The 12,125-nt window shown below is 41.6% G+C and overlaps 1 protein-coding gene across 1 annotated transcript; it reads left to right on the top strand.

Moving 5' to 3' along the window:
• Positions 1–6,950: 6,950 nt before the first annotated feature.
• On the top strand, positions 6,951–10,224 carry LOC121585625 (anterior gradient protein 2 homolog). Its single transcript, XM_041901948.2, has 8 exons — positions 6,951–7,012; positions 7,462–7,598; positions 7,767–7,830; positions 8,041–8,093; positions 8,468–8,544; positions 8,744–8,807; positions 8,988–9,071; positions 9,370–10,224. Exons 2-8 carry the CDS (start codon positions 7,475–7,477, stop codon positions 9,417–9,419), a joined length of 516 nt encoding a protein of 171 aa, XP_041757882.1. The 5' UTR covers positions 6,951–7,012; positions 7,462–7,474; the 3' UTR covers positions 9,420–10,224.
• Positions 10,225–12,125: the final 1,901 nt, after the last annotated feature.

Here is a 12,125-nt window from a genome sequence, read left to right as displayed (position 1 = left end):
AAAGAGTCAATATTTGCAGTGTTGACCCTTCTTTTTCAAGACCTCTCCAATCCGCCCTGGCATGCTGTCAATTAACTTCTGGGCCACATCCTGACTGATGGCAGCCCATTCTTGCATAATCAAAGCTTGGAGTTTGTCAGAATTTGTGGGTTTTTGTTTGTCCACCCGCCTCTTGAGGATCAACCACAAGTTCTCAATGGGATTAAGGTCTGGGGAGTATCCTGGCCATGGACCCAAAATGTCGATGTTTTGTTCCCTGAGCCACTTAGTTATCACTTTTGCCTTATGGCAAGGTGCTCCATCATGCTGGAAAAGGCATTGGTCGTCACCAAACTGTTCTTGGATGGTTGGGAGAAGTTGCTCTCGGAGGATGTGTTGGTACCATTCTTTATTCATGGCTGTGTTCTTAGGCAAAATTGAAGCCCACTCCCTTGGCTGAGAAGCAACCCCACACATGAATGATCTCAGGATGCTTTACTGTTGGCATGACACAGGACTGATGGTAGAGCTCACCTTGTCTTCTCCGGACAAGGTGTTTTCTGGATGCCCCAAACAATCGGAAAAGGGGATTCATCAGAGAAAATGACTTTACCCCAGTCCTCAGCAGTCCAATCCCTGTACCTTTTGCAGAATTTCAGTCTGTCCCTGATGTTTTTCCTGGAGAGAAGTGGCTTCTTTGCTGCCCTTCTTGACACCAGGCCATCCTCCAAAAGTCTTCGCCTCACTGTGCGTGCAGATGCACTCACACCTGCCTGCTGCCATTCCTGAGCAAGCTCTGCACTGGTGGTGCCCCGATCCCGCAGCTGAATCAACTTTAGGAAACAGTCCTGGCGCTTGCTGGACTTTCTTGGGCAACCCTGACGCCTTCTTCACAACAATTTAACCTCTCGCCTTGAAGTTCTTGATGATCCGAAAAATTGTTGATTTAGGTGCAATCTTACTAGCAGCAATATCCTTGCCCGTGAAGCCCTTTTTGTGCAAAGCAATGATGACGGCACTTGTTTCCTTGCAGGTAACCATGGTTAACAGAGGAAGAACAATGATTTCAAGCACCACCCTCCTTTTAAAGCTTCCAGTCTGTTATTCTAACTCAATCAGCATGACAGAGTGATCTCCAGCCTTGTCCTCGTCAACACTCTCACCTGTGTTAACGAGACAATCACTGACATGATGTCAGCTGGTCCTTTTGTGGCAGGGCTGAAATGCAGTGGAAATGTTTTTGGGGGATTAAGTTCATTTTCATGGCAAAGAGGGACTTTGCAATTAATTGCAATTCATCTGATCACTCTTCATGACATTCTGGAGTATATGCAAATTGCCATCATCAAAACTGAGACAGCAGACTTTGTGTAAATTAGTATTTGTCTCATTCTCAAAACTTTTGACCACAAAGCAATGATGACGGCACTTGTTTCCTTGCAGGTAACCATGGTTAACAGAGGAAGAACAATGATTTCAAGCACCACCCTCCTTTTAAAGCTTCCAGTCTGTTATTCTAACTCAATCAGCATAACAGAGTGATCTCCAGCCTTGTCCTCGTCAACACTCTCACCTGTGTTAACGAGACAATCACTGACATGATGTCAGCTGGTCCTTTTGTGGCAGGGCTGAAATGGAGTGGAAATGTTTTTTGGGGATTAAGTTCATTTTCATGGCAAAGAGGGACTTTGCAATTAATTGCAATTCATCTGATCACTCTTCATGACATTCTGGAGTATATGCAAATTGCCATCATCAAAACTGAGACAGCAGACTTTGTGAAAATGAGTATTTGTCTCATTCTCAAACCGTTTGACCATGACTGTAGATGAAGGAGAAGGGACAGGTTAAAGAAGGATTTTTAAGCCTTGAGACAATTGAGACATTGAGGGTGAATGGGCAAAACTAAATATTTAAGTGCCTTTGAAAGGGATATGGTAGTAGGTGCCAGGCGCACTGATTTGTGTCAAGAACTGCAACGCTGCTGGGTTTTTCATGCTCAACAGTTTCCTGTGTGTATCAAGAATGGTCCACCACCCAAAGGGCATCCAGCCAACTTGACACAACTGTGGGAAGCATTGGAGTCAACATAGGCCAGCATCACTGTGGAACGCTTTTGACACCTTGTAGAGTCCATGCCCCGATGAATTGAGTCTGTTCTGATGGCAAAAGGGGGGTGCAACTCAATATTCGGAAGGTATCCTTAATGTTTTGTACACTCTGTGTGTAAGTAAACCAATCATATCCATGTTAAAAAGACTGATACATCCATTCAATCTGAGGTGTAGTGGTAGTTGAAGAGGCCAGTCTGTCTGGATGGAGACTTGAACAAAGCCACCATTGATCCTGGTGCTTAATGTTGGTCTGATCACATTACCTTGGTCTGTGCATGGGGTTGGATGAAGGGGGGATTGTGCCATCAGAACACTGAAAGTGTGAGACAGAGGGGTCAGTAAGGGCACCAGTATAACCACTCTCAATTCATAACCTCTTGTCTAGGCAGTTCCTGGTTCCTTAAACGAACCCAACCATTACTTAAGTAGCCCTTCCTGCAGTCAAATGACCTAGTTGCTTCATGGGTGGAATGTTATGAATATTTTTCATAATTTTATCATTAATAAACATTATTTCCAAAAAGCCGCCGAAAATGTCTGTCAAACGGTTTGTGATATATATAACGTGCAATATTGGGATACAAACTCGAAATTGAACACATTTATTTCTGACATGGTACAGGTGTCTTCTTTTTTGTAAGCCCATAACCATTTGTGTGAGGTGTATACTTTTGTTTCAAAGTAGATTTGAAACACTCTGTGTGACCTTGATTTAGCCCATGACAGTAAAAGGTTAATGAGACCAACAGAGAGAATCAGTGTGGCAGTTTGTTTCTTCACCCACTTTAATCTGTGTGTTCAGGGCCTCAGGCAATACATTTTACATTTACATTTTAGTCATTTAGCAGACGCTCTTATCCAGAGCGACTTACAGGAGCACTACAGCTGGAGAGAGTGAAAGCTGTAAGGGGTAATCGAACTGTAGTTCCTATGGTGTAGAGGCATGAGCCTCAGACTGAACCCCCCCCCCCCAAAAAAAAAACAACAACAAAACACTTCTCTGGGTAGAGGCAGTACAACGCTCATTTCATAGCACAATGCTGATTTATAAATGTGTATGACACCGTAAAGACAGAATATAGGATACAGTGGCTTGCGAAAGTATTCACCCCCCTTGGCATTTTTCCTATTTTGTTGCCTAACAACCTGGAATTAAAATGGGGGTTTGTATCATTTGATCTACACAACATGCCTACCACTTTGAAGATGCAAAATATTTTTTTGTTTGTAACAAACAAGAAATAAGACAATAAAACAGAAAACTTGAGCGTGCATAACTATTCACCCCCCCCCCAAGGTCAATACTTTGTAGAGCCCCCTTTTGCAGCAATTACAACTGCAAGTCTCTTGGGGTATGTCTCTATAAGCTTGGCACATCCAGCCACTGGGATTTTTGTCCATTCTTCAAGGCAAAACTGCTCCAGCTCCTTCAAATTGGATGGGTTCCGCTGGTGTACAGTAATCTTTAAGTCATACCACAGATTCTCAATTGGATTGAGGTCTGGGCTTTGACTAGGCCATTCCAAGACATTTAAATGTTTCCCCTTAAACCACTCAAGTGTTGCTTTAGCAGTATGCTTAGGATCATTGTTGGGGCGGCAGGTAGCTTAGTGGGTAAGAGCGTTGTGCCAGTAACTGAAAGGTCGCTGGTTCTAATCCCCGAGCCGACTGGTATGGCAACTGCTTGGCCTCTGACCGCAAGGCACTACAGAGGGTAGTGCGTACGGCCCAGTACATCACTGGGGCAAAGCTCCCTGCCATCCAAGACCTCTATACCAGGCGGTGTCAGAGGAAGGCCCTCAAAATTGTCAAAGACTCCAGCCACCCTAGTCATAGACTGTTCTCTCTGCTACCGCACGGCAAGCGGTACCGGAGTGCCAAGTCTAGGTCCAAAAGACTTCTCAACAGCTTCTACCCACAAGCCATAAGACTCTGAACAGCTAATCATGGCTACCCGGACTATTTGCACTGCCCCCCACCCCATCCTTTTTACGCTGCTGCTACTCTGTTAAGTATTTATGCATAGTCACTTTAACTCTACCCACATGTACATATTACCTCAACTACCTCAACTAGCCGGTGCCCCCCACACATTGACTCTGCACCGTTACCCCCCTGTATATATAGCCTCCCTACTGTCACTTTATTTTACTTCTGCTCTTTGTTTTTTCTCAACACTTTTTTTTGTTGTTGTTTTATTCTTACTTTTTTTGTTTAAAATAAACGCACTGTTGGTTAAGGGCTGTAAGTAAGCATTTCACTGTAATGTCTGCACTTGTTGTATTCGGCACATGTGACCAATAAAATTTGATTTGATTTGATTTGATTTGATTTGACTAGGTGAAAAATCTGTCGATGTGCCCTTAAGCAAGGCACTTAACCCTAATTGCTCCTGTAAGTCGCTCTGGATAAGAGCGTCTGCTAGATGACTAAAATGTAAATGTAATTGTCCTGCTGGAAGGTGAACCCAGTCTCAAATCTCTGGAAGACTGAAACAGGTTTCCCTCAAGAATTTCCCTGTATTTAGTGCCAATGGAAGACCCAGAGTTACCTCTGCTGCAGAGGATAAGTTCATTAGAGTTACCAGCCTCAGAAATTGCAACCCAAGTAAATGCTTCACAGAGTTCAAGTGACGACACATCTGGACTCCAAATTTGTAGATTTTTGGTTCCAACCGCCGTGTCTTTGTGAGACGGGTGTGGGTGAATGGATAATCTCTGCATAATGTAGTTCCCACCATAAAGCATGGAGAAGGAGGTGTTATGGTGTGGGGGTGCTTTGCTGGTGACACTGTCTGTGATTTATTTAGAATTCAAGGCACACTTAACCAGCATGGCTACCACAGCATTCTGCAGCGATACGCCATCCCATCTGGTTTGGGCTTACTGGGACTATCATTTGTTTTTCAACAGGACAATGACCCAACACACATCCAGGCTGTGTAAGGGCTATTTTACCAAGAAGGAGAATGATGGAGTGCTGCATCAGATGACCTGGCCTCCACAATTCCCCGACCTCAACCCAATTGAGATGGTTTGGGAAGAGTCGGACGGCAGTGTGAAGGAAAAGCAGCCAACAAGTGCTCAGCATATGTGGGAACTCCTTCAAGACTGTTGGAAAAGCATTCCTCATGAAGCTGGTAGAGAGAATGCCAAGAGTGTGCAAAGCTGTCATCAAGGCAAAGGGTGGCTACTTTGAAGAATCTAAAATATATTTTGATTTGTTTAACACTTTTTTGGTTACTGCATGATTCCATATGTGTTATTTCATAGTTTTGATGTCTTCACTATTATTCTACAATGTAGAAAATAGTAAAAATAAAGAAAAACCCTTGAATGAGTAGGTGTGTCCAAACTTTTGACTGGTACTCTCTCTCTCTCTCTCTCTCTCTCTCTCTCTCTCTCTCTCTCTCTCTCTCTCTCTCTCTCTCTCTCTCTCTCTCTCTCTCTCTCTCTCTCTCTCTCTCTCTCTCTCTCTCTCTCTCTCTCTATATATATATAGATAGATAGATAGATAGATAGATAGATAGATAGATAGATAGATAGATAGATAGATAGATAGATAGATAGATATAACAGGTCAATTTTAGATAAAATAGGAACATCATGTTGGTGCACAATGACCATAGCGTCCCTTTACATCACTACAAACAGTTGATACAACATTACACTAAAAGTACAAACACCAAAGGGAAGTTCACACATTTGTACATGTCCTTATTTTACCGTTTAAAAAAAATATATTTGTTTTGTTACAGAGAAAAGTGAGTCATCACTTGACATTGACTACAATTAATTTAGAAAATGTGTCTAAAGCATATTAGAAAACATTTTTTATATCACATCAGAATCCCATTCTGAATGATGTCTCTGCACAATTTTGTGCCCTAAATCCATGTTTGAATGACGCTGTTTACGACAACAACAACATCAAGATGCAAATATGGATTTATTGGAAAGTATACCTTTTTTTTCACAATTTGAGCAGAGACATCATTCAGAATGGGATTCTGATGTAATCAGAATCAGATTCATATTACATCAGATTTATTTCCCCACTGTCCCATAAATCCATATTTGTATCTTGTTGTTGTTGTTGTTGTAAACAGCATCATTCAAACATGGATTTATGGCACAGTGGAACATCTTTAAAAAACAATTGTGCAGAGACATCATTCAAAATGGGATTCTGATGTAATATGAGTTGGTGTGGAGTGTTTTATAGTGTTTTCTAATATGCTTTAGACACACTTTCATATTTTCATACTGCATTATAGTCATTATCGCAAAATGTGACAACCAATTTTCTCTGTAACGAAACAAAAAATGGTTTGGGGTATCAACTACAAGCACAGAAAGAGTGAAAATAAGGCCACGTAAAAATGGATGAACTTCCCCTTCAACCCTATTAAATCTATTTGTTTACTTTATGAAAGTTCATTTACTGAGAATGATGTCAATCTCACGGATCTGACCTGAACCAATCATGAACTGACTAATAGCCCCGATATCAAATCAGATTCCTCGATTTAATGCTGACTTGTCCTTGGATTTGGGCCAACTATCATGATTCAACAGTTCCGTTACACATTCTTCCGATAAAACTCCATGAAAACGTACATAACAACACTATCATATCCAACTTAGGGCAAACAATTTTAACCAGGCTTATAACATGTCTTTAAAAGCCTGTGTCCGATAGCGATGGAAGGGAGAGAAAGTACAAATTCTAGAATCAATTGCGCTGCCTACCTCCACAGTCCACACACATTCAATCAAAGCATTGGTGGGTTGGTGGGAGGGGCCAGCAGGTGAGCTTAGGGCTGGTGTATAAGAGCAGGTCCAGATGAGAGAGGAGGGACACGGCAGTACGAGGAGCTGCAGAACACAGGAGACACACAAAGGTGCCACAGAGAACAGGTAGGAAATAGATCTCTCCCTCCACCACAATGGAAGCCTTATTCTCTGACCACACATCTCTCTTCACTATCCCTTATCCCTCAATCTGATCCGTTTTCTGGTAAATGTGCCTTGAAATGCTATGAACTTTTTCAGAGTCTTTCAGTCTTCAACAACTTCAACAAATCTGAATAGATGTGCAATTATTGTAATTCTGCATGGCATTAATTCATTATCTTTTTCCCCTCTCAGCTATACTGTTGAGTTATAATGGTATGATGATAGAAGTAGACTATCTGTGCAGTTTTGTTGCATGCATGTGGTATCTGGGCCCGTATTCCCAATGATTCAGAATAGGAGTGCTGACATAGGATCAGTTTTGATTAAATTATTAGAATTATATGGACAGTGGGGTCCTGATCCTAGATCAGCATACTCTGAGATGCTTATTGAACTCTGTTTCCTTCCAGAAAATTAGTAATCATGATTCGAGGTCTGCTGTCGGTGCTGTTGGTCCTGGTGGCTGTAGCTGTGTCTTCATCTCTGGCTAAGCCTGAGAAGAACATTGCCAAGAGGGGGAAGAGGATCCCCCAGACTCTCTCCAGAGGTAACACTCTCTAATGAATAGAGCTGACATGCGATTCCTTATTCTACATGTTAGTGGAGGCATGTCTGTTCTACACATTATCTTTCTACCTGAATGTTCTGTAATGTTGCACCTTCCTGAGCAGACTCCAGGTGTCCTGACACTGTTCTTCCTGACTGTCTCCTATAGGCTGGGGTGATCAACTGGTCTGGGCTCAGACCTATGAGGAGGCTCTGTACTGGGCCAGGGCACAGTGAGTGAACAAACATTTATGGCCACATACGAAATGGCACCCTACTTTTTATGAAGTTGAAAATAGGGAATAGGGTGCTATTTCACATACATGATGTAATAGATCTGGATGGCTGATGTGTTTTAATACATTTAAAGGATTTTCTTGGAATCTCTTTAATATTCTATTCTATTTTATTCTGTTTTGACCAGAACTCATTTGTCTCCACAGGAACAAGCCTCTGATGGTCATCTTCCACCTGGAGGACTGTCCCCACAGTGCATGTAAGACCCTGACCTCTAACCTCTGACCTCTAACCCCTGACCTATAGCAAATAAGCTGCCACTCTGTTGCAGCTTCCTGAACAGACCACAGGTCAATGTCCCTCCCTTGGCTAGTTATGAGTATTACTTTGCATCCTGGCATTCTCCCAAATCGTGATGCATCATTCAGTTGTATTAGATGCCAGGACTTGTTTAAACAGCCATTATCAAACTCATTTTAGAACCGACATGGCTCTGTTTTCCAAGGTGGTATACACCTTTTACATCCTGCTGCCATGTATGGGAGAGGACAATAAAACAATTATGGAGATCTCTTAAGTTAAGTCAATGTAAAAAAATTATAATGTCTTTCATGATGTCTTCCATGTATCTAGCCATGAAGAAGGTCTTCGCCGAAGACAAGGACATCCAGAAGGTGGCTGATGAAGACTTCATCATCCTCAATCTGGTGGTGAGTTTTAAATGAAGTCTTTGGAATACATTATCAGAATCAATACCTAGATTATTTCTCTTTTGATCTATTAGATTTTATGATTCTATGTTTAGATTTTTATTTGTATTTTAGCGCACTGTTATTTTTGTTTTTTTGATCTGACTTTTAGTATTAAGAAGCAAATCATTGATATGTGTTTCTTTCCCTGTGTTATCAGTATGAAACCACAGACAAACATCTTTCCCCTGATGGCCAGTATGTCCCTAGAATCATCTTTGTCGGTGAGTGAAAATGTCACGTTTTCCCAGCAGCATTACATGAAGGAATGTCCCATTTTCCCAGCAGCATTACATGAAGGAATGTCCCGTTTTCAAACAAAAGCAACAGATTTTAATCAATAGTTATCGCTACCCCCCCCGCTCTCTCTCTCTCTATCCCTCTCTTCATCTCTCTCTCCTCAGATCCCTCTATGACAGTGAGAGCTGACATCACAGGGCGCTACTCCAACCGTATGTACGCCTATGAGCCTTCTGACATCAAACTCTGTGAGTACAACTTGATCTTATCTCCCTTTTGACTGTTTGATTGCATTTACATACTGTTAATATATCTGTATTTAATAGATTGTAAATATTTAAGCATTGTATACATGTATAAGCTTTTATTAATGTAAGGTATTACAAAGTGTATTCAGATATTGTTTTATAATTAATTCAGAGATATTGTATTTGGCCTTTAGTGCCATCTTAAGGAAATTTGACCTTTGTGAGAAACAACCTGCTCCTGAGTGACTCTTGAGTGACTTACTCTTGACTTACTCTTAATTTTCCCTTCTCCCTATAGTATTGAGCAACATGCAGAAAGCCAAGAAGCTGCTGAAGACTGAGTTGTAAGCACTGACTCATCATGTGACCCCGTGACCTTTGGCCTGCGACCTCAGAGGTTTTCTGAACATTCTCTAAATATTCTTGGAACATTCTCTGAACATTCTCTGGAGCCTAGGAGTCAGCCAGTGGCATACTGTCACCATGTAAACCTAAGCACTGGAAAGAACTAGTCTTCAATTTCACAAAACGCAATTCCATTTTTAAAATTCTGTTATTTTTCCTGAACCTCTCTGTCTTTGTAATGTATTGCTGTACATCTGAGATGTCTTTTTATTAAATATAGTGCAATTATTAAATTATGTGTGTGTCATTGGAAAATGTAACCAGATCATCTGAATGTATTCAGTCCTTTCACCCTTCATGACAATGACTCAAGTTAAAAGGGCTATTGAAAAAATACAGTGTGCATGAATGCGTGTGTTTGTGTGTGTGTAGCTAGGGAGTGAGTGTTGACATCCTGGTCACGTCCTGAATGGGCGGGGTCACATCCTGAATGGGCGGGGCCAGAGAGGATCTCAAAGGACTTTTCCTGAACCAGTCACAGCCTGATTGCCTGGCTACCGAACATCAAGACACCTTTGCTGTGTAATGGGCTTCTTTCTTAAGCAGGGCACTGGTTGGTCGGGAATGACACACACACACACACACACACACACACACACACACACACACACACACACTCTACACACACCAACACATTATTCTCAGTAATGTCATGAAGTACTGTAATATTGTAATGTAATAAGTTAATGGGAATCTATGTTAATGATATGCCAGAAAGCAAATAAAAGCATTATTTTGTGTCATTCCACTTGCGTAGAGATTTTAGAGTTTCTTGGAAATGGTTAGGCTACTGCTGTGAGCTGAGCTCTACATTTTGCAATGTCATTGAATGCCACTGGTTGTGTTTCTATGGAAACAGAGCCCAACAGACCCAGCGAACTTTCAGGAAAAAACATTATAATAGGTCAACTTGACTGGGCATTGGTGGGAATTGAGTTACACATTGTTGAAAGGAAAGCCCAAGAACAGAAACAGTGTATGAAATATATATTTTTTAACATTTCTATTTTATTGAGATTTCTTGTACACATGGTCAGGTATGGTGTAGTTCACAGAACCACCAGTGCGGTGGAAGCAGCAGCACACACTAGTAGAGGAGACATGCAAGAGGCACAAGCCAAGGTAACTGTTACAACAGCACACACAGACCCACGCACACAACAGACACACACGCACACATGCACAGACCCACACACATGAGTATGCGCGCACCTATGCACACACACACACACATGCACACACAATCGACTGCCAGGCTTTGTAACACTATCAGCAGAACAAAGCGCATCATCTTTTCTTTCACGTCAGTCTTCCCCAGCATTTCATAGTGATGATATTCAGACAGCATGAGCAATTGACTCTTAAAGGGATACTTTGGGATTTTGGCAATGAGGCCCTTTATCTACTTCCCCAGAGTCAGATGAACTCGTGGATACCATTTTCATGTCTCTGCGTGCAGTTTGAAGGAAGTTGCTAACTAGTGCTAGAGCAATTGCTAACTAGCATTAGTGCAATGACTGGAAGTCTATGGGTATCTACTAGCATGCTAGTAGATACCCATAGACTTCTAGTTATTGCGCTAACGCTAGTTAGCATTGGCTCACAAAACTACCTATAACTTCCTTCATGCTGGACACAGAGACATAAAAATGGTATCCACAAGTTCATCTGACTCTGGGGAAGTAGATAAAGGGCATCATTGCCAAAATCTCAAAGTATCCCTTTAAGTTATTGCATTTTGTTTTGCTGATTTTTCAAATAATTAGGAATGTTTACACAGAAATAAACATACAGAACACAAAAAAAATGCAAATGCTGTGTAACATAATGACTTAAAGTAAAGCCAACAACAAGCTGCTTAAATAGTGGTAGTTATGTAGTTACAGCATACAATTGTCAACATCACACTATAGTTCTTCAGTTATTGAGTGTATCAAATCAAATGTACAAGTATTCAATGATATCTTCAGTCGTTCTTCACCATGTCAGCCATCATCTGTAATACAGGAGTCATTCAGTAGTCACATCACAGTTCACATGCTCTAATACAGGTCTGAGCATACTGAACGCTTGCCCAGCAAGGGTGTATCAAATATCAAATGTATTATCTGAAAATGTTGATTTCTTGAGGAGATTTGTCACCAGAAGCAGAGCCAGAGCCAGAGCCTCTGTATATGAGAGGATAGACACGGAGTGTACAAAACATTAAGGACACCTGCTCTTTCCATGACATAGACTGACCAGGTGAATCCAGGTGAAAGCTATGATCCCTTATTGATGTCACTTGTTAAATCCACTTCAATCAGTGTAGATGAAGGGGAGGAGACAGGTTAAAGAAGGATTTTTAAGCCTTGAGACAATTCAGACATTGAGGGTGAATGGGCAAGACAAAATATTTAAGTGCCTTTGAACGGGATATGGTAGTAGGTGCCAGGCGCACTGATTTGTGTCAAGAACTGCAACGCTGCTGGGTTTTACATGCTCAACAGTTTTCCGTGTGTATCAAGAATGGTCCACCACCCAAAGGGCATCCAGCCAACTTGACACAACTGGGGAAAGCATTGGAGTCAACATAGGCCAGCATCCCTGTGGAACGCTTTTGGCAACCTGTAGCTGGATGGACCTCTGTAGCTCAATTGGTAGAGCATG

The sequence above is a fragment of the Coregonus clupeaformis genome, chromosome 17 (genome assembly GCF_020615455.1).
Source record: "Coregonus clupeaformis isolate EN_2021a chromosome 17, ASM2061545v1, whole genome shotgun sequence".
Taxonomy (NCBI): domain Eukaryota; kingdom Metazoa; phylum Chordata; class Actinopteri; order Salmoniformes; family Salmonidae; genus Coregonus; species Coregonus clupeaformis.
This window is presented reverse-complemented; position numbering and strand designations above follow the sequence as displayed.

What these genes read in the sequence shown, in the direction of transcription:
- LOC121585625 (XM_041901948.2), top strand. Translation starts at nt 7,475, where the DNA reads ATGATTCGAGGTCTGCTGTCGGTGCTGTTGGTCCTGGTGGCTGTAGCT. An exon ending in TCATCATCCTCAATCTGGTG is followed by an intron (nt 8,545 to 8,743) that starts GTGAGTTTTAAA and finishes CTGTGTTATCAG; the next exon opens with TATGAAACCACAGACAAACA. An exon ending in GCCTTCTGACATCAAACTCT is followed by an intron (nt 9,072 to 9,369) that starts GTGAGTACAACT and finishes TTCTCCCTATAG; the next exon opens with TATTGAGCAACATGCAGAAA.